The following is a 25,909-nucleotide window of genomic DNA, read 5'->3' on the forward strand; positions in this document are numbered from 1 at the left end:
TTTGTTGAAACCAGTGTGGCAACCGCTGTTGACTGCCAACCACAGATGAAGAGAGAACATTTCAGTTCCCTTAGTGCCATTTACAGTGGTACCTTGGGTTACATACGCTTCAGGTTACACACGCTTCAGGTTACAGACTCCACTAACCCAGAAATAGTGCTTCAGGTTAAGAACTTTGCTTCAGGATGAGAACAGAAATCGTGCTCCGGCAGCGCGGCAGCAGGTACCACTGTACTTAAAAAGCTTTTTTTACTTCCTGGCCTGTTTAAAATCCCATGTGTTAGAAAGAAGAGGACATGCCCTATTTGTGTTTGGGCTAGTTGAAAAGATAATTTAAAAAATTGGCAAGAATTGTTTTGTGTTGTCGCATTTTATCCCCATGACGTGTGGGGCAAAGATGACAGTAAAATTGAAAAATTGAAAAAAAATATATATATTTCTAATGAGCAGTACGCTTGAGAAAATAAACAAGCTGTTACTTGTATAGTGAAGATATAGTGCAGTGAAGTGTAAACTGCAGTAAATGTAGACTTTGCAGTGTTGCTAAATTTGAATTTCAAGTTTCCTTCATGCAGCGCTGATACTGACCCTACAGAAAAAGTTAGCATGGTGAAACCAACTAGGATTGAGAAGGCCCTTGGTTTAAACCCCACACAGCTATGAAGCTCAGTGGACGACAGTGAGCCCAGCTGCTCTTTCTCTCATGATTGCTGTGCAGATGAAATGGGGTGAGAAAAAACTTGTATGCTGGATATAGTGTTCAGAAAATAGCTTTAAAAATATATATTTCCCTGAAATTTATGAATGGGCTCACTTGATTAATCAACAAAGATACATTCTGCAGGCACTTTTAGCTGCTTCCACCACATTAGAACTACTTCTCTGCTTCTGGCATCTTGTGGAAGCTAAATATTTTGCCCTAGGGCATAACATTGGGTCTGAAGGCTTTCAAGTCGGTTCCAACCTTACCAGTAAATTCTATTAGTTTTTACTGGGGTTTCCCAGTTATTTTTTTTATTACTATTACAAAAGTAAAATCAACACCATGATACAAAAACATTCTGTAACAAAGTAAAATATAAATAAATCTCTTTCGTTTCTCATGAAGATGCGCAGCAGGCCTGCATCCCACATTCACAGGCTCCTGAGCATTACCTGGTGATGGCGATAAGAAACAAGGCACAGTTAGCCTTCATCTTGATTGGACCCAAAGAACTATTTCAGGGGTGCTGAAGGTCATAAACATGCCAAAGGACGACCTGACTTCCCTCTTCTCGGAACAGGAGATTCTTCCCTCTTCCTTATATTACACAACCCCTTCATTTCCAAATGTGGTTTCGTCATATGGTACAGGGGACTGTTCTTTGACAGACTCAAGTACAACACTGCCTTAGGCATAATTTGAGGGGTGGTTTTTTTTTGTTTTTTTGGTATCCACAGACTTTGCAGCCTGGGCTAATGAGGTACTTGTGCATTGACAAGTGCATGATAGAATCCACCCATGGCCAGTAGCTGGCTGTGAGTTCCCTGTTCCACTACTTTGCCATTCTGGATGACTGCTATGATGTCAGAATTCTGGATCGTGGACAACCGATGAGCAATGACGATGCAGGTCCGACCCTTTCTAGCTTCATCCAAGGCCTTCTGGACAATCTGCAGGCATGGGCAAAGAAAAAAAATAACATTTAGAATGATAGCCTCGATTCATCCCTACCCTGCTGCAGTGCAGGAAGCAAGGCTGCAAGCTGACTAACCTTTTCACTTTCTGTGTCAAGAGCTGACGTGGCTTCATCCAGAAGAAGTACTGCTGGTTTTCGGACAAGGGCACGGGCAATGGCTATTCTTTGTTTCTGTCCTCCTGAAAGCTGTGCTCCTTTGTCACCTACTCGAGTATTATATTTCTGTAGGTTGTTGTTGTTTTTAAAAAAGAAAAGATCACAGACATTGTGAGTGTTGTGAAGAGCAAGTTAGACCTTTCCGCATCCTATTGAAACTAATAGGCTGTGCATCTGGATCCTGTGCAGATATCAAGACCCACTGCTTGCAACAGGACTTACTCAAGGCTAAGTGTGCATGGGAATGCAGCCTTAAAGATGCATTTAAAAATTAATCTCTGACCATACTTTATAAGTCAACATGTTAAGGTTGGGGTGGGCTACCTGTAGCCCTTGGCCTAATTTCATATATGTGGCAGGGAGAGAGAATGACCAGATTGCGGGGAGATGTGACAGAGAGACAAAAGGAGATACCACCCAATTTTGGCTCCAGCCCTGCCCACCATTAGCACATGGCCCCCTCAGAAGGACCCTAGACAGGAAAGATGCCCCTTCCTCCTGCAAAGGATTTAGCTGTAGGTTTCTATGCAACTGGGTTTTGTGCAAAATAGGATAGTTATTCCTCTGGAGAAAGAGAATGCTGGAAAACGTAAGGACATCTTCATTTACCTCTGGGAGATTTTCTATGAAGTTGTGGATATTAGCTGCTTTAGCTGCTTCTTCAACTTCTTCCTGACTGACAACTCGGCTGTTGTCGCCGTACTGGATGTTCTCAGTAATACTGCAATCAAAGAGAATAGGCTCCTGTTGCACAAGACCAAGTCTGGATCTTAGCCACTGTATATGTAGAGATTTGGTGTCCACACCATCTGCAAGCTGTAGGTAGAAATGGAAGTACATAAAGATTGAAATGAGCTTCTGCAAAGTTGAAAGACACAACAATAGGTAGCTGAACCTGTGTAAAATTTAACGGACGCACCAAGTTTACGGTCTGTATTTATTGTTGGGGAAAATATATAGACATGTAACATATATAAACATGTATTTTTAGGAGGAAGTAAATACAAAAACCTGCATATCAGATAAAATATGTACAATTTAAAAGCAATTTTTGTGTGTTTAAAAGAAATGGCAAACGACAGGATCGAATGGACTTATTTTGAACACATACAAAACTGACACAGAATGGAAATAGCCAGATCTGCCCATCCCTACTCACCACTTGTCCTGATCCTGGGTCGTAGAATCTCTCCAGAAGCTGGATGGAGGTGCTTTTGCCACAACCACTGCTTCCCACCAATGCCAGAGTTTGACCCTTGTTAACCTTTAAACTGAGTCCTTGCAAAACTTGAACTTCTGCTCTAGTTGGATATTCAAAATGGATGTCTCTGAATTCAATGTTGCCGTCAAATTTCACCTACATTGCGGGGGGTGGGAAATGAACACAGATATATGTTATGGGTTATGTATAAAGCCATATCTCAAATAAAGGAGTTTCTTTCTGAAGCCAATTTTAAGCAACCAGAAACTGAGCTGACACCAGTAAATAAAACAGCATTATATATTTTTTCTTTTATTCCAGTAGACTACACCGAGCCTTGTTAATAAAAGAACCACGACAATTCTATTTCTAAAAGCACTATCTGTATAGTCTTACCAATTTTTCACCTTCTTCACTATAGCTATCAATCACTGGCTTCCGATCCAAAAGCTGAAAGATTCTTTGTGCAGAAACCTTTGATTTGCCAAAATCTGGTGCAAGAGAACTGGACTGAGCAACATTCATAGCAGCAAAAATCACAGAAGAGAAGACTCTGTAAAACACAAAACATAGAAGCATAGAAAAGCAAATGTTTTGTATTGAAAAGGAGAAGCCATGCACCTCTGGATTCAACTGCAACTACTGTTTATCTTGCAGAACTGAGATTTATACAGTGAACTCCTTTTAACAGGCCTGCAATATTACTATGTACAGTGCATCACTTAGCCTGTCACTAAAATAGTGTATCTGTACATATTGTGTACATACAATATATACATAAGCACAAGCCTAAAAGAGCACCCACTGTCGGCAATTCAATTCATGATAAATTATTTGTAGGACTATCCAGGCCTACTTAAGTTAAGAAAATATACTTGAGACTGCAAACATATAACACTTTGGACTACTTTTGAGCAGACACACATAGAATTGCAATGTGAATCTATACAAGTACAACTAAGCAAAAGACTATTATAACAATGCTCAAGTTAAATCAGAGGTGTTTTATTCAACGAGTATACAATTTATGTACCTGATTGCATCAATGATTGATTTGCACACTTGTAGTTATTCACACATAACATTCAACATTTGGGAAACTTTAATGTGGGACTCCCACCCTTTGTCCAAACTGCAAGCGAGGGCAGGACGGAACTTTTGTCGCTTGCTCCTCTTCTGTCACAGTCTCTTAAAGATCAGAAGGAGTCAGGAAACTTTCTGATAGTATTCATAGTTATGTATAGAGATTTTCACATTAGTATTTAAAATCAGTTTATGTTTTGAGTTCTTTGCCAAGCTCTTACAAAATACAGAAGACACACTCACATAAAAAGTTGCTCGAAGTCCATTAAACAATGGGCAATAAGCCACGCTCCGAATCTAAAGACAGCAGCATTTATAAAAAAGTTGAAACACTGGGCTATTCCATATGTAACTCCATGAAGGGGAGCCTTCTTCAGAGAGTCCCTGTTAAACGAGAAAGCCAATTAAAGAGTCACAATTCGTCATGAAATAAAAGGAACAGTAGAGCTTCTACTCCCAAAGCATTTTTAAAAAGCAAGTCAGAGTCATTGACTAAGATGCTAGTAAGCTTTTAAAACCAAAAAACCACACTGAAGAAATGAATCCTCAACAAATGGGGGTAGTGGAATCACACTATCCATTTTCTCAACACCCAGCCCATCTTGGGACATGACTCATCTATGTATGTTGGGCATAACAAGCAAGTAGCACAAATCCAAATACCATAAGCCCAATAGCTTGTCATTGTTATCGGGCAAGATTGGTCAAGCAAGGGTCTTCACCACTTACATACTGTGCCCAATCTGTGTAGGTGATAACAATTTCTTATTATTCTGTATCAGTGTGATGTTAAATTTTGAATCCTCTTTTGCAAATCCTTTCTTTTGATCCGAGTTGAATATACTTCTAAGTTGTATATACTGCCATCTGTCAAATTCATATTGCCGCATCTCTTCATATGATTTTAATCTGATTTTCCCTTGTTCCTCTTCCAATAATTGTCTATATGTTAGCCAATTTGTCCTCATATTCAATTTTTTGATAGCATATGCCTCCAGCGGTGATATCCACCAAAGTGTCTGTGGTTCCAGATGCAATCTATATTTGTTCCAAACTTTATATAATGCACCTCTTAATATATGACTTGTGAATTCTTTATTGACTTTTACTTTCTCATAATTAAGATACGCATGCCATCCAATCTGTGTAGGTGAGCTGAGTATGGCAGCAGACTTGTACTCCACTAATACTAAACCAGCTTAGATTAAGCTAATGCTCCTCAGTGTCTCTAGTGTCATCAGTAAGACTGTTCGAAAATTAGCTGTAAATGAAGCAGAAATTCCTCCCTTTCCATTACATTACTAAAAGAGGATCATGGGACACACATCATCACATCGCTATGGGAACTCAGAACTGCTGGGAACACAAATAAGACTATTTGAATGGTGGTTTCTGCATGCACCAAAGTTTTGAAAAGTCTTTTGAAAAGGCTGTCTAGTAGTTGTATGCTAAAACTCAACATATTCAAAGTTCTGCAGGAGCCATTGGGCTTTACACATCACTCAACTGCACATTTTGGTACTAGCTGTTTAAAGCCATTGCAAGCCCCAGATATTTGGACCTTAAAGGGGTGATATCTATCTATCTAAATTGTGTATGGGGAAATGGTACAAGGTGGATTCAATCACACTTCCAGAAATTTAACATAATTATGCACAAGAATATTTTTAGTTTGTGAAATAATGTAATTAAGAAATAAAACTCAAGAACTCAAAGAAGACGACAGACTTGCATACAAATTTACCTGTATGGACCTTCTACGCTTGAAGTATATCTCTCAAAAAATCTGTCTTCTCTTGTTAATGAAACCACAGTTCTTATATTTTCTACAGCTTCTGTTGAAATCTGATTTGGGAAACAAGGAAAGTACAAGGCTTTAGAAAATCCCGATTTCACTAAAGGTTAGGCGTTCTCCATTAGATGTTTAACCTTGAACTAGGTGCAACTAAGGGTCCAGGCATTGAAACAATGTCAGAAGTCAGGCACTTGCACCCAGAGGGTTTGGGGACAGTAACCTGAAGTAACATATTAGAAGTGGTTATCTGCAGTGGTTACTCCTTCGGTCATCCAAAGTGCACCATGCTGAGCAACTTGTGGAGGAATCACTGTCCCCACTGTGAGTATTGATATCCCAGCAGTCATATCAGGTAAGTGGCCACGATTCTGCCTGAGCCAGTCTGTCACCTGAGGGCACCCAAATACAGCTGGTGACATCTTCCAGTTCCATCTACAGTCGTACCTCGGAAGTTGAATGGAATCTGTTCCATAAGTCAGTTCGACTTCCAAAACGTTCAGAAACTGAAGCACGGTTTCTGATTGGCTGCAGAAAGCTCCTGCAGCCAATCGGAAGCTGTGGAAGCCTCATCAGACGTTCGGCTTCCAAAAATAGTTTGCAAACCGGAACAGTCACTTTCGGGTTTGCGACATTCAGGAGCCAAAACGTTTGAGAACTAAGCTGTTTGAAAACCAAGGTATGACTGTAATTGAACGAACCCTGTATAGATTCCTAGGGCATTCACATCAACTGCTTTAATGGTTGGCTTTAGTGGAGTGTGTTTTAAATCAGTGTTCATCCTTTTACTGTGTTAAAAACTTGATGATATAGAAATATTTTGAAAAGCCAATCGACAAACCAACCAAGGGCTTCTGGGATAGGCATCAGTGGACATGAATAAAAGTTAAGAGCCGTGTTGGAAATTTTCCCTTCTATCACTGCCACAGATCTAATCAGAACCACATGTTTTAACTATATAGAACTCACTCTTCCAGCTTCCTCAAGAGCTTTTTGATCCTTCGACGCATGGCCGGTCACTGATTTCAGTCGTATAACATGGGCTATCATAACGAAAGGAATACAGGCCAGGATGAGCAATGTTAATTGCCAACCATGCACAAAAGCAATAATAATAGCTGTCAAGAGTGTAAAGATCGTTGAGGTTAATAAGGCCAGCCGACTTCCAGTAGCCTAGAAATAACAAAAACAAAAGACAACACGTTGGAAGTTAATCTCATTAAAGAATTAATTGCAAACACACATGCAAGTTAATCATGCTCATTAGTGGGTCTAACTCTGCATATGGCTAGCCATTGTCTTCCTAAAATAGTAAGTGAGGCACAATTATACTTGGGAGTTTAACTAAGAAGGCACAATGCACATATTTAATCTCTCTTTAGCTTCAACCAATATAGCAGCCCTGCTCTTGCCAAGTCATGTTCCTAAAAGTTTTGAAAAGCCATTCAGTAGTCCTCACAAAATTCCTCTTTGTTAGTTAGAATGATTCATCAGAATTTTTGCAAAGGCACCTTGTAAGAGTCTCTATGCCAACATGATGTCAGCATGAGATGCTACAAATCTAGTAGGCTAGTTGGCACAATTACACCTGCAACCCAATGTCATAGTGCTGAAATAAATAATCCAGAACATCTCTTAACCAACCAAATGCCCTGAGGTGTGCATTATATTCAACAAGCTACATTTACAGAAGTCAAGCTTATAGCAAGCTGAATCATCGACAGCAGCCAATGAGACAATGAGCTGTGTACTGCTCAATTTCATTCAGAGGAGACTCTCTGAAATTTATGAGCCCAAGTTAGTCATATCCATTAATTTCCGATGGTCTACTCTGAGTATGACCAGTACTTAATACAACCCACTATCTGTGTGGTACATTAAATGCCGTGGAGTTTCAAAAGTAGATTTATTATGCTCTTTCCACAAAAGCTTCTTTTTGAAATCAGTGCAATTTAAATTTCAATTCTATTTTTTTTTTTAAAAAAGACCCCTAAATAAATGGAAAACATACTCCTTTGACTTGAGAAGCATCTGTTGCAAGCCGGGTTAGCAAAACTCCGATGCCGTTGTTATGGTCATCAAACCATCCAATTTCCTGAAAACAAAACAAGATGGTTCAAATAATTTTTGCCTCTGCAAATGGATATTGTCATGGCTCAAAGCAGCCTATGAAGCTTTTGAAGTACGTGATAGGTTTTTTATTTTTAAAGAAACCCTTAAGAAGTTGGGAGGGACTGTAGCTCTGTGACAGAGCACAAGTTTTGCCTCAGGCTGAATCTTTGGCATCTCCAAGCAAGAGTTGTGGCCAATTGTTGGAGACAACACTGAGCTAGATGGTTTGACTCAGCATGTCAACTTCCTACGTTCCCACAATCTTTTGTATAATGACTTGAGGCTTCCCTACTTGGCCTTCAGCATGGAGACTAGAGACTGCCCCTGAAGACAATGGACCACATCCCAGACCCACCCACAAAATTGCCCCCCTTTTCCTGTATCTGTAGGTGTTACCTGTTGAAGCAATGCTTTGAATGAAAGTGATCTCAACCGCATAGTCAGAGCTTCCCCAGACCTCCCAAACATGAATCCCTGAAAAATGTAAACATGAAGCATTTAGATTTTATTTTCCTGTACAATGCCATAACATTTTTAAGACTGATGAGCTATAGACTAAAGCGCTGTAATAGTTGAAGCTATTTACTAATACAGAACTCAATAGAAATCCTACAGTATGTTCTGGTATTTTTCCATTTGTTAAGCTAAGCTGAGGAAAGGTTGCTGAGGGCCAACATTTTTCTGTTAGTTGAACAAGAACCAGGCTGTCCTCATTTCAACACACACTGTATTTCCATTCCAGGGCTTCTAGAATAGAAATAAGGCCAATTTGCAAAACTAGTCACCCTTTTGCCTTTTCAAGCTTGCTCCTCTAATTAAGACACTGATAAAGTGTCCTATAAACATAACACCCACAAATTTTGAGTATTGATCATGAAGGTTACTAGTCCACCTTTCTAGTCCCAAGTTCCAGGGGGCAGAGGGGGACTAGATGTTGGTCTGAGAAATGCAGTAACAAGAAGGGGTCATGAGCAGGAGTGGCAAAACATGTGTAAAAATAAGTAGTCAGATAGGAGAAGAAATTAGCTTCCTGCAACTGCAACAATCATCTTCTTTCTTGGTGCTACTGGCTACCAGGCACATAGGTCGCTGCACCATCAGTCCTAAATATTCTTTTACCCAATACTTTGTCCCATTTTATTTACATTTGGTGTACTTATCATACTGAATGCACTGCAGTGGTTGCATATCTGAGTGACAGCAGCTCCTCCCTCCATTTATAAAGTTCCAACCCACTCCAGCTATTGGCTTTGCAATATCAGTTTTAGGTCGCTGGGGCACAGAGGTTCATAGAAATAGGTGGTAGGATCCTACTCTCATCATCTTGCACCCCAACCCCAGTTCTGGAGCTGCCATTACAATCAGAGTTTACAGTAATCATGCATCATTATTTGACTGAAATGTGCCCAGAAGCTTGAGAGCTTCTATATCTTAAATAAATGAAAACCATGGTGCCTCAACACCATTTATTTATTTTTTGCTAGGGAGTGGGGACAGGGATTCCTTGTTTTGCTTGAATTTTCTGAGTGAGTTGGTACGTTATCATGGTCTCACAAATTTCAGCAATCCGCTGTGCCATTCTGATATTATTATTATTATTATTATTATTATTATTATTATTATTAAGTAGGCCTTAGGATAGTCCTTACCTGGACAACATATGTTATTAAGCTGATCACTCCCAACAAAAGAAACATAAGAGAAAACAACACCGTTTTTTGGCTTTTCTTGTCTTCGTCTGTTTCTTGGAAAGCCTGGGTTACAAAGCACAGAGTTAGTCACCAGTACTAGAAAATCATTTATTTATTTTCTACACTGCCCGTCACCCGAGGATCACAGGGTGATTTACAATATAATAAGAAAACAATAATACATAACATGGTAACAAACAAAAACAATACCCCCAGCCCGCCAGTTTAAAAGACCATAGTTTATTTAGTTAGCCAAAGGCCTGGGAGAAGAGAGCCATCACTGAAGAGGCCCTGTCCTCCACTTCAAAAGGCAGAGACCCTGAGAGAAGAGACTCTCCAAGTGTCAGAAGACTGGAAAGATTAATATGGGTGGAGTTGCCCTTTAAAGCTACCTAGGGCTTTAAAATGTTATATGCATTTTGAATTCTGATTGGAAACAAACTGGAAGCCAGGCAAGATCTTTTATAACTGGCCAAATATGTCCAAATCAGAAAGCCAACTTATGTACGGTACTGTATTTTTCCATGTATAACACGTCCCCTGTTTGTGGGGACTCCAAATTAAGAAAATGGGGGGAGATTGTCAAGAGTTGTTAAGGACCAACGCTGAAAATAGCAAGCAAAGCAAAAGGCGCCATTCGCCCGCCCAATTGACACAGGGGCAGCCAATCGACAACAGCCCTTGCCGCGGCCACCAATCAACCGCCCAATAGCCACTGACAATCTCCTGCTCATGGCACTACCTGTGTATAACACGACCCCCAATTTTAAACGTAATTTTTAAAGATAAAAACCTCATCTTATACACAGAAAAATACGGTAATTTCTAGTTGGCCCATAAAAAGGCATGCAGTGGGGAAGACTGAAAGCTACCCTCCTGACCTGACACCAGAGTCACTGTAGCTTATGCGAATCAAACTGGGCTGCACTGTCAGAGCCTATCCAGTACTCTTGCAGCCCCAACCTCTCTACTGCTCCCAGACGAGTAAGCTGTAGCGAGGCCAGTGGCAGGAGGGCAGCTCCATAGCCCCACAGGCTGCCCCCACAGTTGCCCAATATTCAATGCATATTGGCATTAAATCTTTCAGGCTTTTAAATTATCTAGAATGTGTTTTTTAAAAGTATGGACTGGTTGAGAGCAAAAGGTGCTGGCAAGTATCCTTATTATAAAGGCACTTGGACCAGATGTCATTATGGAAAACCAACCAATGACACACTGAATTTCTTTGTTTTCAATGAACTGAGAAGAGGGTAACATCCTAAAGAGAATGGAAAGTGGAAGCAAAAGGTTTTTGCAGAGGCTGAAGTATAAGCATCTAAACTTACCCCAATTATTTTACCGAACAGAACAGCAAATGCAGGCGTGACACCACCTCCAATGGCAGCAGCAATGATTCCAAACACTATAGAGCAGAATTCAGGCTTATTCAGGGCTAGAATTCTAGAATAAGGAACCTCAGGGAGCTTCTCTTCCTGTAAGAGACAAAATTCCAGTTGTCACCACCGGGGGAGAACACCGAAGGGGGTAATGTAATTGCCTGGGCAATGAACCATGCTAGCAGAAGATTGCTGGGAAATTAGTATGAACTCAGAATGTACTAAATACGGAAACTGACTGAGCTATGCACACCCACTGATTGTCAGCAAAGTTTTAATTGCTCAAAAATGTGGAGAAAACAAAGGGGGGAAATGGAACAAAAGGCCGACTCATGTCAAAATCTATCCAAAAGGGCAAATTGGATCAGTCATAATGAATGGCAACTTTAACGCATGAACCTTTCTGATGAATGATTTTTAAAAGAGTCTTTTAATTTAATTTTGATTTCTCATCATTTTCATGTTTTGATGTAAGCCGCTTAATTCTTCAGAAAAAAGGGATCTCAATGTTTAAAAATTAAAAAGTAAAAATAGAGAACATGAGTCTAGCACAGCTATAGCCATCCTTGAAGTTGGTGATTAGGAAGTAATATCACGAGTGTATCAAACCTCTTCCAAATTGTTTGTCTATCAGTCAAGTCCAATTACAAAAACCACCAGAGAGTTGTACAAAACTGCAATTTAACCAATATATCTTTTTCTGCAGATATGAACATAGGTATATCTTTATGTCAGGTTATATGAAGACAGAATCAAGCATACAAGTTTGTAGAAATTATCACATGAAGTCATGAGGCAAGTTTTTCAGACAAGCTATTTTTCACAGGATTGATAGATACTGACAGAAGCATGACCATATTTCGGCATATTATTATTACAATTACAATGGATATATTAATTACCTTTTAAACCATCGTCTCAAGGAGTTTTACTCAAAAGATTATTTAAAACAGTTAAAAACACAAATGCATTTAAAACAAGAGTAGAACCTTAACAATTGGGCACTCATGGTAAAGACCCAGCTGGGAAAATCTATTCTCAGCTTTGCAAAATGGATGCTTCCAGGAATGCTACACCGGGACTGTGTTTTTCACTGGCTCCCAGTTCCACTTTCCCACTCTTAACTCCATCTCTTCTTCCACTTTGCCTACTGTGAAACAATATTTTGTTCATCTGTCAATACCAGGCATAGGCAAACTCGGCCCTCCAGATGTTTTTTGGGACTACAACTCCCATCATCCCTGACCACTGTTCCTGTTGGCTAGGGATGATGGGAGTTGTAGTCTCAAAACATCTGGAGGGCCAAGTTTGCCTATGCCTGGTCAATACTCTCTTGTTTGTTTGTTCTGCACAACTTTTTCTAAACCACTGGACTGTCTCCCATTTCTGCAACCCCCCCCCCCTATTTTTTCTTCCCATGCATGAAGACAAATGCGATAGGGGAAGAAAACAAGAGAGCGCTCCCAGGGCATTCGTCACCTGACAAGCAAGTCTGTTTCCACAATGGAAAATGTCAAGTCTGCCCACCAGTGGATCTAAACAGTGGTTCACCTCATCTGCTTTACCTCTCTCTTGTGCTTTGGTTGGGGTGGGTGGGTCAGCCTTTATTTTTCACTGCCTATTTAATAATAATGGAAACTTTCCATTGTTATAAGAGTCCTTCAGGAAGTGGGTGGATAAATTCCTGCTGGCACTGCGTGAACCCACCTCTGGCCTATGCTTCAAATTTGCAGAATTGCTTTGTTCAGAGTCCAGCCATGGAAAGCCATTTGGACTGAATGTAGTGAAGGCATTTCCAGGTTGACTACTCATGTGCCAGAAAACCCTACATGTTAGACAGTTCCCACCATACCAATGCTGGTTATGCATCAGCCAGGGAGCAGGCCCACCATCATTTAGGGGAAGAACATCCCCTGCATGGTCCTCCTTGTTCCTTCACACATTCAAACTGACCCCTGTAGAGAGCTAATGAAAGATTATCTCTGAGTGATAGTGTCAGGGACTGGGCAGAGGAGCAATAGTGGAAACCGACTCCCCAGTCTGACCCTTCCAGAGGGAGGGAGGTCAGAGCTCAGAGGAAGATGAGGGGGAAAATTGGGAAATAATGGGAGAGAAGGAGCAGGCAGAGCTGGAGCAGAAGCTGGCTGACACGTTATCACTAGAAAGCATTCCAGACCCACCATCTCCCAGAACCCGGTGAGCCTTAAAAGTAGGAGAGCAAAGAGCTTGAAGACAGATGCCACTAAGCGGTGTGATGCTGATGACGAATGAGGAAGTGGGGGAGAAGGGTGTGTGTAGAGATTTACTTGGGACAACGCCATTATCCGAGAGGCTGGGTTCCAAAGCCTCTCTCTGTAAATACTGAATAAAAAGCGGATGCTAAGAAACTTTTCCTTGTCTTTGTACGTTCCTGGCAACCGGCTGTAGAAGTTGCTTGCAGCTGCCTGACAGATAGAGACTTTATATTTAAACCTCAGCCAACATACATGCACCAATAAAAAGAATATGGATTATGGAGTTCATGAAAGCTGAAAGTGAACAGTAGTCAGGTCTAGCATGATGTATAAGAAACACAATGCACTACCATCTTAACAAAAACGGAATGTTCTGTTCTAAATTTTATGCTATTCTCACAAGGCATGTTAAGAATTAATCTTAGCACCAACCACTTTCTTCTTCTTCCCTTTCTTCTTCTTCCTCCTCTTCCTCTTCTTCCTGTCAGAGTATCTTTTCGTAGAAGCCCTACTGAGGCTGCGTTTACGGAAGCTTCCTCCCTTAGCTATTTCTGTGCCACCAACAGGGTTTTCCACGACACTGGCTTCCACGTCATTTAGATAATCATCCTCAGAGTCCTCGTCATCTTCCTCAGTCTCAAAATCTGTTTCTTCTACTGTTTCATCGCTTTGATCATCTCCACCATAGCACTAAGGTAAAAAGGAATTAGTCATGCCGAAGAAAATTCATTACCCATGGAAAATATCATGAGAAACGTATTTAATTACTATGTACAATGATTAAATCTCTGTACACAGAAAAGCATGTGGCATATTCTGAAGTGGCACAATTCCAGATTTTTTGGGTGGTGGTGTCATTTTTGGGTTCCATTCCAAAACTAGTTGCCCAAGAGATATTCAATAAAAGGATTCTAGCATAGTCTTTCTTTTGATACATGAAGGTTTCCCCCCTTTTTAAACGTGCAATGAGTTTTTGACAAGAGTATTTAAACAGGCTCTCACACTTCTGCTCTGAAACCTATGGAACCTGTACTACGTGCTTTTCCTGAACATGTAGAGCACCTCTAACTGAAAAGTACTTGCCTATTTCTATCAATGAAAGTGGAATTAAAATAAATAAAAGTACCCAGTACAGTAGTTCTCAGAAACAGACAGAGACAGAAGAAAGCACCAGTTCAGTCTGTAACTTTGCTTGGGTGTCATCTGGGCAGATGGGTAGAAATAACCCTTTTAAGGCTGAGGGCTATACTTACGCATGGTCAACTTTCTGGGGCCCTATGTCAAAGTTGGCATGGCCAAATGATTGGGTTGGTTTTTTTAGCAACAATTTTTGTGGTGTATTCTGAGCATCACAGAATCACAGCAGGGGACTCACGGGAATCATCAGTAAAGAAGGGGGGGTAGGATTATTATTATTATGAAAAATGGACATTTGGGGTGCCACAAGAAACATTTTAGTATTGTGGCATTACAGTGGCTTTCAGCATCTGAGGCATAGGTTTTCAGGACCCACCTTATTTTTTATGGTTGTAAGTGTGAAGGGCAGGAAATAACTAACTAACTAAAACTAACTACAGTGGTGCCTCGCAAGACGAAATTAATTCGTTCTGCGAGTTTTTTCGTCTTGTGAATTTTTCATCTTGCAAAGCATGGTTTCCCATAGGAAATGCATTGACGGTTTCCCATAGGAATGCATTGACGGTTTTAAGAAAAAGGCGCAAGACGTTTTCGTCTTGCGAAGCAAGCCCATAGGGAAATTCGTCTTTCGAAGCAACTCAAAAAACAAAAAACTCTTTCGTCTTGCGAGTTTTTTGTCTTGCGAGGCATTCGTCTTGCGAGGTACCACTGTAACTAACTCCCATTTTTAAAAAAGACAATGGGGAGGGTCTGGGCCCTCTCTTCAAAAAACCTCTTGCATGACCTGATACGACCCATAGGTCATGGGTTGGCCATCGCTGATATATATGAATTCTTTGTTATGTTACACTAGAGAAGCAAACAACATTTGGCAAAGACAAACATGTGTTGTTTCTCTTGAGTATCCCCATTTGTGTGCAAATTAGCTTTTAACCACCACTGCTGTGCCCACCAAGCATGAATGCTTAGCTGTTTCAAGCACCTTCACTCAACACAGGGAATATAATTGGGTGAAAAGGCCAACCCAAATGGTAGGTGCAGTAGTGGTCCATTGCAATGGTTTCGCTTCTTTGGCAACCTGCCATCTTTCCCAACACTCTTAACTCTGAAAAGGATCTCTAGTCTGTCACCCACCTGCCACAAAGCCCTGCATACTTCCATGCTTCACCTGGTCCAACCTCTTCTCTTTCTCTGAGTTCCCATTATGCTGGCCCATGGGTTTAGCTTTATGTGTAAAATGGGCCACGATGGCTCATTACCTGCTGCATTACAAGTGCATAGTAGACTCCCTTATGTGCCATGAGCTCGTCATGGGTCCCCTGTTCAACAACGACACCTTTCTCAAAGCCAGCAATAATGTCCGCTGTCCTGATGGTGGAGAGTCTGTGAGCAATCACAATGGTGGTTCGCCCAGCTCTGGCCTTGAGGGGGGAAAAAAAGGGTGGAAGGCAAACATTTTCGTATACACAAACACAAGAAACATACAGTATTTTTTGCTCTATAAGACTCTCTTTTTCCCTCCTAAAAAGTAAGGGGAAATGTGTGCGCGTCTTATGGAGCGAATGCCGGCTGCGCAGCTATCCCAGAAGCCAGAATAGCAAGAGGGATTGCTGCTTTCACTGCACAGCGATCCCTCTTACTGTTCTGGCTTCTGAGATTCAGAATTTTTTCCCCTTTTTTTCCTCCTCCAAAAACTGGGTGTGTCTTGTGGTCTGGTGCGTCTTACAGAGCGAAAAATACGGTATACACAAGAAACTTTGTTCATCTGACATCTGCACACAGAATGTCTAAAAGGAGGTGTCCCAGAGATTATTTATTTACTACCAATAACAGACATCCAACAATTCTATTAATCACCTCTTATATTTAACTAGATTTTTTAGTTATAATTCATCTCTCACATTTGATTTCCATTCAATGTATTTTCAGCCCATGATTAGACATATCATTATTGCTGTTTCCTCAACCGATTTAGCATTTCCTTTACAGATTTCACATTATCATCTCAGTGTTGGCTAAATTAACATGGTTAACACTACAGTACACCAAGTCTCACTGCTTTGGCATCTTGCATTTTTGTTTGTTTTTATTTAAATATTTTAAAATCACCCATAAGGGGTGGGGAATCCAAGGTGCTATACAACCTAAAAACACAGTATAATAAAAAAACACTAAACATATAAGGAAAAGCTGGTTGGCAAAAGAATCTCAGGTTTGGAAGCTCTGTCTAAATAATATTTTTCAAGGGTTAAGGCATATTCTTAAGGCCAAACTCTAACTGGCATAGGAGATGCCTCAAGGAACTTCAGTTTTTAAACTATAGCTCAGTTGGTTAAATTGTGGTGCTGATAGCACCAAGGTTGCAGGTTTGATCCCCCTATGGGACAGCTTAATATTTCTGCATTGCAGGGGGTTGGACTAGATGATCCTCAGGGTCCCTTCCAACTCTACGATTCTATGATAACAGACTATTTACCTTATCAAGTGCTGCTTGCACTATGGATTCACTTTGATTATCCAGAGCAGAGGTAGCTTCATCCAGCAACAGGATCTTGGGGTTCCTGGCTAGGGCACGAGCAATTGCTATACGTTGTTTCTGTCCTCCACTCAGCTGAGCTCCCCTCTCACCAACCATGGTCTCAAATTTCTGGGAAATTCAAAGCACAGAAATCAGCCTGAAGCACATTAGAGTTTCCACTCTCAGTTACAAACAAGAAAAGGCAAAGCTGTGTAGAAGTAACACTCTACAGCCAAACACAAAACATTCAGTAACGTTCAGCAAAGGAGCTTTCGTTTCTGTTTTCAGGGTATCATACCTCATGAGCATGGGTAGGCAAACTAAGGCCCGGGGGCTGGATCCAGCCCAATCGCCTTCTAAATCCGGCCCATGGACGGTCCGGGAATCAGTGTGTTTTTACATTAGTAGAATGTGTCCTTTTATTTGAAATGCATCTCTGGGTTATTTGTAGGGCATAGGAATTCATTCTCCCCCCCTTCAAAATATAGTCCAGCCCCACACAAGGTCTGAGGGACAGTGGACTGGCCCCCTGTTGAAAAAGTTTGCTGACCCCTGCTCATGAGCATAAGGGCTTATTACTTGCAGCACAGATGGTGCTAATAACAGATTTATCTGTAAATATCTGGGACGTGGGTGGCGCTGTGAGTTAAACCACTGAGCCTAGGGCAGGGGTCTGCAACCTTTAAGACAAAAAGAGCCACTTGGACCAGTTTCTGAAGAAAAAACAACTGGGAGCCGCAAAACCACTGCAACATTTAAAACAAATATATCTCTGGAGCCGCGATCTGACAGCGGGCGGGAAGGTGACGTCGGGACGGTGCGTGACTAACGCACGCACCGCCCCATGCGATGTCACAGCCAGTACAGCGCCCGCCACAGTGGGGAGTGTCGGGGAGTACAGTGCGCCTCCTTCCCTCGCTAGTATCGGCCCCGGAGCCGCGGCAAAGGTGTAAAAGAGCCACATGCGGCTCCGGAGCCGCGGGTTGCTGACCCCTGGCCTAGGGCTTGCCGATCAGAAGGTTGGTGGTTCGAATCCCCATGACGGGGTGAGCTCCCATTGCTCGGTCCCTGCTCCTGCCAACCTAGCAGTTCGAAAGCATGAAGTGCAAGTAGATAAATAGGTATCGTTCTGGCGGGAAGGCAAACGGTGTTTCTGTACACTGCTCTGGTTCGCCAGAAGCGGCCTAGTCATGCTGGCCACATGAGCTGGAAGCGGTACGCCGGCTCCCTTGGCCAATAAAGTGAGATGAGCGCCACAACCCCAGAGTCGTCCGTGACTGGACCTAATGGTCAGGGGTCCCTTTACCTTTATATTAGGGACAGATTTAGCTAACAATACCTGGAAACTTTCCCAATGGAGAGAAGAAGGGGCGAAAGTGCTATATTGGCACTCCAGTAATAAAACGGGTTTCTTCATTTGTGTGAACAGTCTAAATAATTTGGTTAGCTGTTTACATTGGATTCACCAGTGTGTCCTGTAAGATTGAATATGCCATTTGCTAAGAATAAGTTTTTCTGTTATCAAAAGGAAGCAAAGGATTGGTTGACTGGAGCCATCTCAATGATTAACCACAGTTAAACAATGACTCATCTAAGCCACACATTTGAAGAGGACTAGATATCCAGAAAATATAGGAACAAGGAATTTGATTTAAGAAGCTTTCTGAAGTATATCTGTTATAATAATGAATATGCATGCAATCAGTAATTTAACAGTTTGCCTATAGAATCTGCATAAGCCAATGGTCGTTTCAGCAAAGAAAAAGAGAGAAAATGGTGGTCATTATTAAATAAACCCTTTAATTACAAGGATGCATTGTTTCATGAGTAATGAATCTAAGAGAAGCGACTCAGAATCTGGAAAGGGAACAGTAAGTGTGGGAGAGGGTGCTCTTCCTTATATCAGCTTGCTGAGATCAGACTTGTCTGAGCACACCTAAAATTGAAGCAAGATTATTAAAACCGGTATAGTACTTTAGAAGCTTTGGTTGTTGTTTACATGCAAAAGCTCTGCTGGTGAGGTTTTGCAGAGCAGCAGGGCACTGCCCCATCTGCAGCTCAAGGTGGCTGTGGCCGAGGGGATGTGTGTGTGAGAAAATAGCTGCTTACCTGGCTCTAGGTGGGCAGTGGTTGCGGCCTCTCACGGGCAACCCTCCATTCCCAGAGTAGTGAGGAGTCACCTCCCAGCGGCCAGCCATTGTAAATTCCCCGGACAACCACACTGCAGGGCAGGACAGCCCGCCAAGACTCAAGATTAAACTGCCAATGGTTGGGCTCGATCATGCGATGGCAGCAAGAGTGGTTCCTGGACTGACTTGGTTTCTCCCCCAAATGCCCTGTTTTGGACTGGTGACAGGCGGCCAGTTTAGCTTCAGAGCTGAGCAGAGGGGCATTTCCACTCATTCCAGTGCCCCCCCTCCCACAGCCAGATGTACAGCTATGTTGTTGTTTTAAAAAAGAAAAATTATTTGTTCATCTACTGGAGTGAAAAACAATTAGCAATACAGTCATACCTCTTGTTACGTTCGGTTCAGGTTACGTCTTTTCAGGTTGCGTACCGCGGCGACCCGGAAGTACCGGAAACGATTACTTCTGGGTTTTGCAGCTTGTGCATGCGCAGACGCGCAAAATGACATCATGTGCATGCGCAGAAGCGGTGAATCACAACCCGTGCGTGTGCAGATGCGGGTTGCATTCTGTTCAGGTTGCGAACAGGGCTCTGGAACGGATCCCGTTCGCAACCAGAGGTACCACTGTACAGTCGTACCTTGGTTCTCGAACAGAATGCGTTCCGGAAATCTGTTTGACTCCCAAAACTGTTCAAAAACCAAGGCGCGGCTTCCAATTGGCTTCAGGAACGTCCTGCAGCCAATCGGAAAACGCAGCAGACGGAACACTCACTTCCAGGTTTCAATTGTTCAGGAGCCGATTTGTTTGGGAGTCAAGGCGTTTGAGATCCAAGGTATGACTGTAGTTTAAAAGCTGACACATGTAAATCCTTGCACATGTAGGAACGAAGTTCTCCAGATCGTAACAGAGAATATGACAGTTCAGGTACTCACCTCAGGAAGTTTGGATATGAAGTCATAAGCATTAGCTTCTTTTGCTGCTTGCTCAATGTCAGCATCAGTAACATCCTCTCTGCCGTAGCGGATGTTGCCTGCTATTGTAGTAGCAAACAATACGGGTTCCTGGCTTACAATGCCGATGTTTTCTCTCATCCACTTGAGATTGAGTGTCCGGATATCGTGTCCATCTATGGTTATCTGGGATAAAGATGTAGCAATTTGTAAGAGGTCACAAAAGCAGGTTTTAAAACGGGCTTAGTTAATAGCTACATTCAGATAAACTTTCTTAGATAACTTCTAACTTTATGGATGATGCAGGGATAAATATACTTCAGTAAGCTATAGTTTTCCATTACATCTGAACCACAAAACTGTGGTTATTTGCTTTTAAAGAAGTCTGGATATGAAACTATGATTTAAAGCTGGCTTCAGATCCAGTCTTGTCTGGAAACCACTGACCACAGTTTCCTGGTTCGAGCATAACAGATGACTTCTGGGTTTGTTTACTCAATTGCAAAGGGAGGGTGAAGAGGGGAAATGAGGTTTGTTCATATCTTACTATGATTGCTTGAATGCAGCCTATTTCATTAAGGGAAAAGCAAGCTAAAATGTTGACACATATGTACGTACAGACTTGCCCTGGCCAAATCTTATGAACCTTCTTAATATGAACTTTTTGTATTTAGGCAATTAGTTTCAATAAGAGTTGTATACAGTATATTGACTTGAGACTACCGTAGGTCATGAAGGTAAAAAAAGGGCAACAAAATAAAAAGAGGTCAAGGCATTGCTAAGAAAGGAAAAACTACAAATTGGGAGTTGGAAGTGGGATTAGATAAAGCCAGAGACAATTTAGAATAACTTCAGCAAGAAATATGCAGGAGAAATTCAAAAATTAGAGGGGTCCTGGTAGGCTTGCAGAGAAGGAATGTGGTAGCTTTCTTAAATGAACATTTAGCACAATATATATATAATTAGATCAGCTCTGATCCAATAGTATAAAGGTAGCATTCAGGCTGGGTGCTAGCCAAATATGGAGAATATTTCCAAGTTACATTATGGTCAAGTTTATCAGCTTATGAGAATAAGAGGCCATTAACTATTTTAACTAGGTGGGTGAAAAATTATCAACCGAAGGCCATGATATTGAAATATTATCTATATCCATCCTGATGTTCTTACTAAACATAGGGAGTTTAAATTTCTAAGATATCAATTAAGGAATAAAAAAATTAAATAACGATGGGGCATTCTGTTTAGACTTTCAATAAGGACAATGCCTGACAGTTAAAACTATTGAAGAGCTGCATGAGATGGAAGGGAATCTTAAGTTGACATTTTCAAAGATGGAAAATAATCCAAATTCATGGCCCAAAACTAAAGATGGAGATCAGACAGCAGAAAGAGTAAATGTCAAGGATTGAGGGAACGAACCAGCTTCATATAAGGGCACAACAGATTTGGGCAAAGAAGAACGTCAAGTAAAGGAAGGCCAAATAATCAAATAATTCAGAGAATTTCTAAGATTAATTTTAACAAAAATATTATCTGTGTAGAGTATAATATCAAAAATATAGTCATGTATGTATATATGTATAATATATATAAATGAAAATATTAATAGTGGTGGTTTTTTTTTGGGGGGGGGGGAATCATTTGTGACCATTTTTATTCTGTTGAAATAATATATAAACTAAATGACCAGAAGCAGGAAGCACAGACTAAGAATTGCTCTTAAATTTAGTGAAAGTATTTAAAATAGGATTACTTAACACAGTGGCAAAAGCACAGATGAATCTCTTACAGCAATGACTTCCAGCCAAATATTTCAGTGCTTTTTCATATAGCAAGCTGCAACTGCTGACACTGAAAATTGAACAGCTATGGTTCCTTCAAAACATACCTCTCCTTCAGAGGGATCGTAGAATCTCTGCAATAGCTGAATTGTGGTACTCTTCCCACAACCACTGGAACCGACAAGAGCAATAGTTTTCCCAGGCTGGATTTTTAAGCTCAGACCTTTGAGAATCTGGAATTATTCACAAACATTTAAACATTTAAAACACAATGAAATAAAACAACAACAACCCACAGATCACAGAAGCCTTCGGGGTGATTTGATTGATGAACAACACCCTAAAAATGAAACATGTTAACAGAGACATGGTTGCTGCATCTCAAAAACACATGCTGTGTTCTGAATGCAAACACCTGATTTAGTTGCTGATTTTTTTATTTTGTTAAACAACAGCAATCCTAGTGATATATTTTAACAAAACCTATCAGCACTTATTTGGACACGCAGTAAATCTTAATGCACATTTCCTTAAATACCCGAAACAACCAAAATGAGGGAAAAAAGAAAAAAGATAAGCTTACTTGAGTATCAGGCCTTGAGGGATAGCTGAAACAGATGTCTTTGAATTCAATCTCTCCTCGCAGTTTGTCTGGCTTGAACCCCTCACTGGAACTGCTATCTATGGGGCGCGGCTGGAAAGGAAATTGGAAGTAAGATACATTTCTGTAACTGTGGCATGACACAGGCACGTTCTTCATTTTATGTCTAATGATAAACAAACAGGCCATTTCACTCTTTAAAATACTGCATGACTCTCTTCTCTTCCAAAAGGGGTGTATTTCTGGAAACCAAATGAAGTTCAAAGATCACAACTTGCATAATATACTTATGAAAAATAAAGTAGTGAAAAAGCCGGTTTGCTGCAGCTCCTTTATTTTAACACCTCATAAATAAATATATGAGTGCTCCTGAGGAATGATTATTTGTGGGCTAAAGCGCAAGGCTGAGGTGACTCCTTTCTTGTTAGCATGGTGTAGTGGTTAGAGTTCTGGATTAAGACTCACTGGCTGACCTTGGGCCAGTCATTTTCTCTCAGCCTGGCCTACCCCAAAGAGTTATTGTGAAGATAAAAGCTGTATTTTGTGAGAATTGTAGGGCAGTTCATAAAAAACTTTTTTTTTTTTTTAAAAAAAAGCCTGCTCCAAAGGTCTTGTTTTACTACACTAGGGATTATATAGCTATATCTGAAATTTCATGCATATCAGTTAATATCTTGACCCTGCCACACTGAATTGAAATTTCAGCCTTCACGACATAGGAAAACAGCCAAGAAAACAGCTATTTTTGTGGAGGTGGGTCAATATATTAACTGATATGCATGAAATTTTAGATACAACTATATAATCCCTAGTGTAGTAAAATAAGACCTTTGGAGCAGGTATTTTTTAAAAAAAGTTTTTTATGAACCGCCCTAACTGAATGCCCAATGCTTTTCAGTGGAGCAGGGTCAAGATATTAACTGAGATGCATGACATTTCAGATATCACTATATAATCCCTAGTGTAGTAAGGTAAGACCTTTGGAACAGGCATTTCTTTTATGAACTACCCTATTGTGTATGCCAATTTGAGGTGCTTCCAGGAATGCCCCTACCAGTAGCTTGGCTATCCAAATTGCAGTGAGCAGCAAGATGGCGGCAAATGTAGAATGCTATTGCTCACTTTCCTTCCCGGTGCTGAGTGCTGCTGCCAGTTCCTGAAAGGGGCAAGGAGCTCAGCACAGCAGCAGAAGTGCTATATTGCTGCTGAGTTCCCTGTGCCCCACTCCTCTCTCTCAGAAATCGGCAGTGAGGCATTGGGGAAGGTAAGCGAGCAATGCCATCCCACCTGAGCCGCCTTGCTGACCATTGCGTTTCTCGAGTCCTGAGAATTTCTCAGTGCTATAGTTGCACACAATCCATCTGTAAACACATCATTAAATCTTGTTATCCCACATGTCACCCAAACTGGTTGCATTTTTCTGTTTTAAAGCCATAACTATATATAAAGGGATACTAATGGGTTTGTTTGTTTGTTTGTTTGTTTGTATTAAAATCCAATTTTTCCCATATTTGCAATGCTGATTCAAGAAATGGCTTAGGATAATTCATAACCTTCTATAAGAGCCTGTGTGATACTAAGGTAATTAGTTAATTAGACGATTACAGCAGTCATATTATATATCCCAGCCAATAAATACCTTCCTGATAATACTAAAGACTTCATAGGCTGCTCCTCGGGCATTGGCCACACTCTCCAAATTTGGGGAGGCTTGTCCAATGGAAAATGCGCCAACAATCACAGAAAAGAACACCTACAGTGAGGAAATGGTTGAAATAATTAACATTTGAAAGCTAGGGATTTGCCATCAGTTAATGCAGTACCACAGCAATTACAAGTGCAATTCTATGCCTGGAAATAAACCTCACTGAACACATGCAACTTACCTCCAAGTTAACATGACTTTTTAATTTTGTTTACAGCAGAAACACTTTTACAAATATTTCTTCCCTCTCTTAAGTTTCTTCAGCTATTAAAAACCTCCTATGTAGTCTAGCCATTGTGTCCAATGGAAAGAGCAGTTGAATTGTTCAGTCTGTAGAGCAAGAGACTTGAACTCAGGGCCATGGGTTCAAAACCCACGCTGGGCAAAAGGATTCCTGCATTGCAAGGGGGTGGGACAAGATGACCCTCGCGTTCCCTTCCAACTCTACAATTCTGTGATTCTAAGAGTGCACAGTATGGTTATTTCTGCAAACAGGTGGAGCGGTTGATTGACTTAGCTCTGATAGAGGCACCTCTATCTCGATTATTTTATCAAGAGGTGCCACTACAGGGAGGAAATTAGTGCTGAGTAGTATTTTGTGCACAGATTGCCTTGTTGGATGTTATCTGCATCGACAAGAAAACAGGTCAAATGATGCATATTGTATGGTAGATCAGGTTCATACACAGAGAGATTTAGCTAGGTAATGTTAGATTCTGGGCTTAATGGTATTCCCTCTTTAGGTTGCAATGGGTATATTGGGTTATTGCGTTTGGTTTGGTTTTTTGTGTTGTGGTATTGTTGTGAACCAACCTGAGACTTCCAATTACAGGACAATGTATAAGTTGAATAAATAAATGATGATGATGATGATGATGATGAACTAAGCCAAGAGAGGGGTACTGGACTTCTACCCTAATGTCCTCGTCCAATGGCACATACATATACACTTTAACAAACTTTGGTCACCGTGAATGTTGGAAATTACTGCTTCCAGTATCCACACAGCACCAGTTTGATATGAAGTCCATTACTGCACATACTGATCTGCAGATCAAGATAATATGTGCAGAACCAGGTAGCAAGGCTTCTGTGGGTTGGGCTCAAATCTCCAATGCAGCCTCTGCTTATAAGTTCAGAGCAGTGGCGTCGCAACGGGGGGGGGGGGGGGACTGCCCCCTGGGTTTCATGGCTTGGGTGCAGTGACAAGAAGGCACCCCGCGGGTGATCGTGGCGGCATGAGCAGCCATGCCGCAGCCACATGTGGAGGATCCTCCGTTCATGGCTGCAGCCGCGAGCAGAGGATCCCGGTGCTGGCGGCAAACGGCTATGTACAGCGCCTGTGCGGTGTTGCTACGTACAGCGCATGCTTCCTACGTATCAACACCGCACATGCGCCCTACGTAGCGACACCCCGCCCGGGGTGTCACTACGCCTTCGTTCGCCCCTGGTTCAGAGATCATTTTTTAAAAAGTCTGCATTCAGCAGGACAACTGACTTACAATTAATACTTTCCCGATGTTGTAATTTTCTTTCTCTTCCAGTGTGAGCTTGGTTCCATACCAAAAGGCAAGTGCATAGCATCCATATATGAAAAACTGGGAAACACCCATAGAGACATTGGTGGTGATGCTCTTTTTCATTCCAACAACCCTAGCGTCCTCTAGGTTTGCATCATACCTGAAAACAAACCGCCAAATGTGATTATTTAAGGTATTTCCCACTCAGTTCTGATTCCATACAGGCAAGTACTCATTGCC

The 25,909-nt window shown here is 41.3% G+C and overlaps 1 protein-coding gene across 3 annotated transcripts in view; it reads right to left on the reverse strand.

Annotated features, from left to right (window-relative positions):
- Window positions 1-985: 985 nt before the first annotated feature.
- The window catches only part of ABCB5 (ATP binding cassette subfamily B member 5), a 48,953-nt gene continuing 24,029 nt past the window's right edge, over window positions 986-25,909 (reverse strand). For all 3 annotated transcript variants that reach the window (XM_083405339.1, XM_083405337.1, XM_083405338.1), the window contains exons 10-29: window positions 25,652-25,829; window positions 24,084-24,197; window positions 22,427-22,537; window positions 21,951-22,076; window positions 20,042-20,245; window positions 16,938-17,108; window positions 15,721-15,882; window positions 13,757-14,014; window positions 11,040-11,186; window positions 9,673-9,777; window positions 8,420-8,497; window positions 7,923-8,006; window positions 6,881-7,084; window positions 5,864-5,964; window positions 4,363-4,503; window positions 3,433-3,589; window positions 2,995-3,192; window positions 2,445-2,651; window positions 1,755-1,901; window positions 986-1,653 (exon numbers count right to left, since the gene is read on the reverse strand). In XM_083405339.1, coding sequence (XP_083261465.1) covers window positions 1,456-1,653; window positions 1,755-1,901; window positions 2,445-2,651; window positions 2,995-3,192; window positions 3,433-3,589; window positions 4,363-4,503; window positions 5,864-5,964; window positions 6,881-7,084; window positions 7,923-8,006; window positions 8,420-8,497; window positions 9,673-9,777; window positions 11,040-11,186; window positions 13,757-14,014; window positions 15,721-15,882; window positions 16,938-17,108; window positions 20,042-20,245; window positions 21,951-22,076; window positions 22,427-22,537; window positions 24,084-24,197; window positions 25,652-25,829 — 3,091 coding nt within the window. In that variant the 3' untranslated portion in view covers window positions 986-1,455. The remainder of the gene's footprint in view (window positions 1,654-1,754; window positions 1,902-2,444; window positions 2,652-2,994; window positions 3,193-3,432; window positions 3,590-4,362; window positions 4,504-5,863; window positions 5,965-6,880; window positions 7,085-7,922; window positions 8,007-8,419; window positions 8,498-9,672; window positions 9,778-11,039; window positions 11,187-13,756; window positions 14,015-15,720; window positions 15,883-16,937; window positions 17,109-20,041; window positions 20,246-21,950; window positions 22,077-22,426; window positions 22,538-24,083; window positions 24,198-25,651; window positions 25,830-25,909) is intronic.

Source organism: Podarcis tiliguerta (assembly GCF_965153285.1).
Source record: "Podarcis tiliguerta genome assembly, chromosome: 12".
Lineage (NCBI taxonomy): Eukaryota > Metazoa > Chordata > Lepidosauria > Squamata > Lacertidae > Podarcis > Podarcis tiliguerta.